At 37.8% G+C, this 5,781-nt stretch overlaps 1 protein-coding gene across 1 annotated transcript in view; it reads left to right on the plus strand.

Moving 5' to 3' along the window:
* Positions 1–5,781, plus strand: part of GDAP2 (ganglioside induced differentiation associated protein 2) — a 66,957-nt gene that overhangs the window by 8,186 nt on the left and 52,990 nt on the right. Inside the window, exons 2-3 of the mRNA XM_010830711.1 lie at positions 2,063–2,305; positions 3,933–4,072. Coding sequence (XP_010829013.1) covers positions 2,130–2,305; positions 3,933–4,072 — 316 coding nt within the window. The 5' untranslated portion in view covers positions 2,063–2,129. The remainder of the gene's footprint in view (positions 1–2,062; positions 2,306–3,932; positions 4,073–5,781) is intronic.

Here is a 5,781-nt window from a genome sequence, read left to right on the forward strand (position 1 = left end):
CCCCAACTGTCATTCCCTCATCATCTGTCTGCTCTCCTGTATGTACAGTGTTACCAGCAATCTTTCACTTACCAAATGCACTAATTTTTAGTCCTATTCCTCCATCTTTCAGTAGCATTTAACCCTGGATGATCCTTCTTGAGCATCCCATCTAAAGTTGTTTTCTTCACTTAGCTTTTATGTTACCACACTTTTCCAGATCTTTCTTCCATTCTTATCAATCCTTTTCTCTGTCTCTCTCTCTCTCTCTTTTTCACTTTTCTTCTTTTCCAGCCTCCAAATTCTGCCTTAGGACTGAGTCCTTGGGTCTTTTCTTTATTTGCATTCTCTGTCTCTGTGGTCTTGCCCAGTTCCCATAGGTTTAAATAGCATCTATATGCTGAGACCTCCAATTTTACAAATTTAACCTGATTTCTTCTTTGAGCTCTAGCCTCAGGTAACCAACTGCATGTCTGATACAAATACTTGAGTATATATGGGCATTTCAAACCTAACACATGCAGAAACATAAGGAAAAAAAGACCTTGATTATTACTGCACCTGCAACCTACTCCAGTCTTCTCTTTCTCTGTAAATAGCATTACCATCTATTTGACTGCTCAAGCAGGATATCTAAGAGTAATCTTTGTTCTTTTCCCTCACCCCTCAGGTGCATTTAGAAGGTCTTGTTGACTCCGTCTTGAAAATTCATCCAATTCTAACCACCTTCATCACCGTCTCACCTGGATTACTCCACTTGTTTTCTCCCGGTCTCTGCATTTACTCTTGCCCCCACTCAGTTTCACTGTAGCTAGAGTAATCTTTTCAAATATTATTTATATTAATCATTATCTTTATAGGGATCTTCTAATAGCGTGCCCTTATTTGTGTCAAGATCTAAACCTCTTATCATGACTTATAGACTGATTCATCTGACCTCTCCTTGCTCACCAAGTTTCATCACCTGCTACTCACTATCTAGCTCATTCTACTCTAACCCAGACCAGCCTCCACACTTTTCCTGGAACAGAGTACCTTCCCTCCTGCCCTTTTGGCCTTTGTACTTGCTATTGCCTTGGTCTGGCACACCCCCCTAGAGCTTTACATGGCTTGCTCTCTCACTTTATTTAGCTCTCTGCTCAAATATCACCTTTTCCTCGTAACACTTATTGCCTCCAGCCATTCTGTTAGATACCTGCTTGCTTGCTTGCTTGTTTTTCATGTCCTTTCAGGGAAGCATGAACTCTCTAAGGGACTGCTTAGCAGGGACTGCTGTATCTTATTCTTATGTCCCCAGTGACTAAAACAATGCTTGACACCTAACAGATGCTTCCAAAGATTTATTGAATGAGTGAGTGTACCGTTTTACTGAAACAGCTGTTTGACTTACTGGCAAATGAAATATCCTTTTCTCATGTTAAATTTCCCGTGAGCTCTCTGTGGTACTTGACGCTGTGTGTCTTCCTGTCACTCTTCTTTTTTAATTTCTACATTTCTCTACAACCAACCTCCTACCTCATCAGTGTCTCATACCCTGTATTCTCTAAATCATCAGATCCTGTTAAGGCTTCCTTCGTATGTTGCCTCACAAATCTATGCTTTCCTCTCCTCCTCCTTCTCTACATAGTTGAGACCTTTGTTATTTCTTACTACCTGATTTCAGTAACCTCCCTGCTTCTCAGTCTCCACGTTAGACTGAACTCTCTAAGTTGTACATAATATGTGTCTCTGTATCTGTTGCAACATCTAACACTCCCCTCACCCTGCCAGTAGCAGACACTCAAAGAAAGTTGAGTGAATAGTCCTGTGTTTCTGGAAAGTAGAACTGGTGGGACATGTGATTATTTAAATGACTAATTCTTGGAAAATAATTTATGTTTAAATAATCTCTCTTTCTTTCTGTATTTAAAAAACTGTAGTAATTCATTGTTGTACATTTGATTTTTTAAGGGACTATGTAAGTGACTGTAATCACACAGTATCCTATTGGTGCATTTCACAGTAGAGTTTTGTTTTTTGCTCTAATAGAAGTGAAGTAGTATCTGTGCTTCTCTATTAAAATGATTCTTTCTTTTCTCTCAAGCTAAAGTCCCCAGTGAATATTGAATTGCTGAGAAAGTTGGGAAAAGACAAGCTGAAGTTTCCATTCCATGGATCCCTTGGGTGCACCTTCCCAGTTTGTGGATGTGGATACACTGCCAAGTTGGGGCAACTCTTGTGAAGATCAGTTAAATGCTTCTGAGATTGCAGCTGAAACATACCAGGAAGAGACTGTTAGATCACCTTTTCTTTATAATAAGGATATCAATGGAAAAGTGGTTCTTTGGTAATTCCTTGTTTAAATCATATCGTGATATAATACTCTGATAATTTCTTCTAAATTTTTTTCATAGTTTTTTTCTAAACTCTTTTTGTAAAACCTCTCATTATTGAAATATTACTTTTCATATACATTTACAGCTTTATAGAGACATAAGTGATATACAATAAACTTCACTTAAAGTGTACAGCTTGGTAAATTTTGACATGCATACACCTGTGAACCAGTCATCAGAATCAAGATAGTGAATATATTTATCACCCCCAAAAGTTTTTTGTGTATCTCTTGGTAATCCCTTTCTCCTGCTCCTCCCTGCTTCTACATCCCCAAGCAACCATTCATCTTTTTGTCACTGTAGATTAGTTTGCATTTTCTAGAAATGGAATCACATCCTTTTTTTTTTAGTCTGACTTCTTTCATTCAGAATAATTATTTGAGAATTGAGCTATATTGTTGCATGTATTGGTAGTAATAGTACACTTCTGTTTATAAAAAGCTGTTTTTAAAAAACCTTCATTGAGATGGAATTCATATATCATGCATGCATGCTCAGTCACTTCAGTCATGTCTGACTCCTTGCAGTCCTATGGACTCTAGTCCACCAGGCTCTTCTGTTCATGGGATTTTCCAGGCAAGAATACTGGAGTGGGTTGTCATGCCCTCCTCCAAGCAATCTTCCCAATCCAGGGATTGAACTCACATCTCCTGCATCGCAGGTACATTCTTTACCCACTGAGCCAGCTGGGAACCCCCAATTCATATATTATACAATTCACTAATTTAGATTGTACAAGTCAGTGGTTTTCAGTACATTCACAAAGTTGTACAACCATCACCATGGACAGTTTTCATCAACCCAAAGTCCTGTACCCATTAGCTGTCACTCCCTGTCTTATACACATCTCTTAAGAAAGAAGGAAAAGAATGGCATAATGGTTTTGTGAGTTTTGAGGTTTTAGCAGTTGTATTCAAGAATTAGCCTTTCTGAGTCAGGAACAACTTTTTTACTATTGCTCAATTTTATGAGCTAGTAAATAAATGTACCCACCCCCAACTCTCTGCTCCAGTCAACCACTAATCTACTTTTTATCTCTAGATTTGCCTATTCTGGACATTTAATATAAATGGAATCAATTGTCATGTAGCATAATGTTCTTAAGATTCATCTATGTTGTAGTATGAATCAGTAATTTAATCCTTTTTATGGCCAAGTAATATTCCATCGCATGGGTATACCACATTTAGTTTATCAGTTCAATAGTTGATGGACACTTGGGTTGTTTCCACTTTTTGGCTATTACGAATAATGTTGCTATGTTTAAACTCTAAAAACCACCTACTTTCAGCTCTGTAAGACTTGTGTTGCAATGTAACAGGCATATGGAAGAAGCCAAGGAATGACATGATAGCTTTATGGGTTTCACATTTGTAGCACTTTTCATTCAGGATCTATCTGAGATGCCTTATTAGCCTTTCTGAATTAGGAACAACTTTTTACTGTTGCTTAAGTTTGTGAACTAGTAAAACCAATGTTGTGAAGGCATTGAAGACAGAATGTTTTGAAAGAATCAGAAACTAACATTCTCATCTGCCTCCTCTTCCCTACACTTGCTCTTAATTATTGTTTCCTCAGGAAAGGAGATGTGGCATTACTGAACTGTACAGCTATTGTGAATACCAGCAATGAAAGTCTCACGGATAAGAATCCTGTGTCAGAGAGTATCTTCATGCTTGCAGGGCCTGATTTGAAGGAGGACCTCCAGAAACTTAGAGGCAAGTGAACTTTCTTAGGTCTGTTAGTGCTTAGGAAGCATATATTTTGATGTTTGAAGAAGTATAGTGTCATTCTAAGTAGATTTAGCTCTGTTGGTGTTGTTCAATTACAGCCTCTGATAAACCCACAATGTGTTAGAAACTGAATGCTGAGACTTTTACTCAGTAAAACTCTCTCGTGTTCCTGAATTTTAAAATGACAGTTGTCATAGCAGGTTAGATCTTTGGTAACATTTTCTTGACTGTATATTGTCTTGCACTGATAAGCCTTATAAAACAACTATGCTCTGTCTAAACTGAAGCTTTTTTTATTGAGTTTTGATATTGACAGAGAAATTTTTATATACCTCCTGGACATAAGAGTATTGCACTTCTGTAATGAAATTGAATTACTGGCAAAAAACCACAAGTGCATTTTAAGAGCAAATACATTCTGGGTTAATTCTGTACTTGCTGTTTTTGTTTGTATGTTTTAACCAGAATGTTATTCTTGGAATATTTCTTTGGAATTGGAAATAGGAGGAATCTTGTTTACTTTATTTGCATTTATTTTCTTAACTTGCCAACCTGGCAACTTTTTGTTATTGTTATTTGAGTGCAAAGAGAATATTGTGAAATTTAGTCATCCCATTTTATAAAAAATATTTATGAAATAAAGCAATTTTTCTTAAAATGTAAACAACAAATCCCTTCTCTATAAAAGTCTTCATTTCTTAGACCTCTGCCACTTAACACTGACAATTGGTTTCTAACCTAATAAAGATATTAGAATTTGAACAAGAACATTTATAATGTTGACCATGAAAGAAGGGATAGAGAGAGAAGAGTTAAATAATCTATCTGATCAAGACACTAAACTTTAACCGGGAGGGGAGAAGTGGGGGAAAAAGCCCTCAATTTAACTAAAAGCATGATGCTATGAAAAACATGTAGAAATTACAAAATGTATTAGGGATAAAGCTGAGAAGTTCTTTGAAAAGAGTAACAGAAACTGGTCTGGAAAAATTCCTGATGGCCTCTGTGTGTGTGTGTGTGTGTGTGTGTGCGCGCGCGCGCGCACGCGCGCGCATATTCTCACACCTTAAATCTGGACTTACGACTTTTGAAAAAATAAAATAACGAAATTTAAGTTTACAAAATAAAAACTCAATTTTTAGCAGCATATCTTTGGAGAGTCTTCAAGCTGGGGTTCATATTATAACTCTGTCCTTGACGAACTATGTGACTTAAGACCAGTTAATTTGCCTCTGTGCCTGTTTCCTTATCTCTAAAAGGGGGATGATGATAGTAGTCCCTGATAACAATCCCTACCTCAGTTCCTGACACATAACGAGAGCTCAGTGAATATTTGAAAATGGAAAAAAATTATCATGAAGAATAAATTATGTAATGGATATTAAGTGCTGCTCCTGCTAAGTCGCTTCAGTCGTGTCCGACTCTGTGCAGCCCCATAGACGGCAGCCCACCAGGCTCCCCTGTCCCTGGGATTCTCCAGGCAAGAACACTGGAGAGGGTTGCCATTTCCTTCTCCAATGCATCAAAGTGAAAAGTGAAAGTGAAGTCGCTCAGTCGTGTCCAACTCTTAACGACCCCATGGACTGCAGCCCACCAGGCTCCTCTGTCCATGGGATTTTCCAGGCAAGAGTACTGGAGTGGGGTGCCGATTGCCTTGAAGTATGAGACCAAAAAATGGAAAAAATTGACAGGGA

Source organism: Bison bison, unplaced genomic scaffold (genome assembly GCF_000754665.1).
Source record: "Bison bison bison isolate TAMUID 2011002044 unplaced genomic scaffold, Bison_UMD1.0 scf7180017864519, whole genome shotgun sequence".
Taxonomy (NCBI): Eukaryota; Metazoa; Chordata; class Mammalia; order Artiodactyla; family Bovidae; genus Bison; species Bison bison.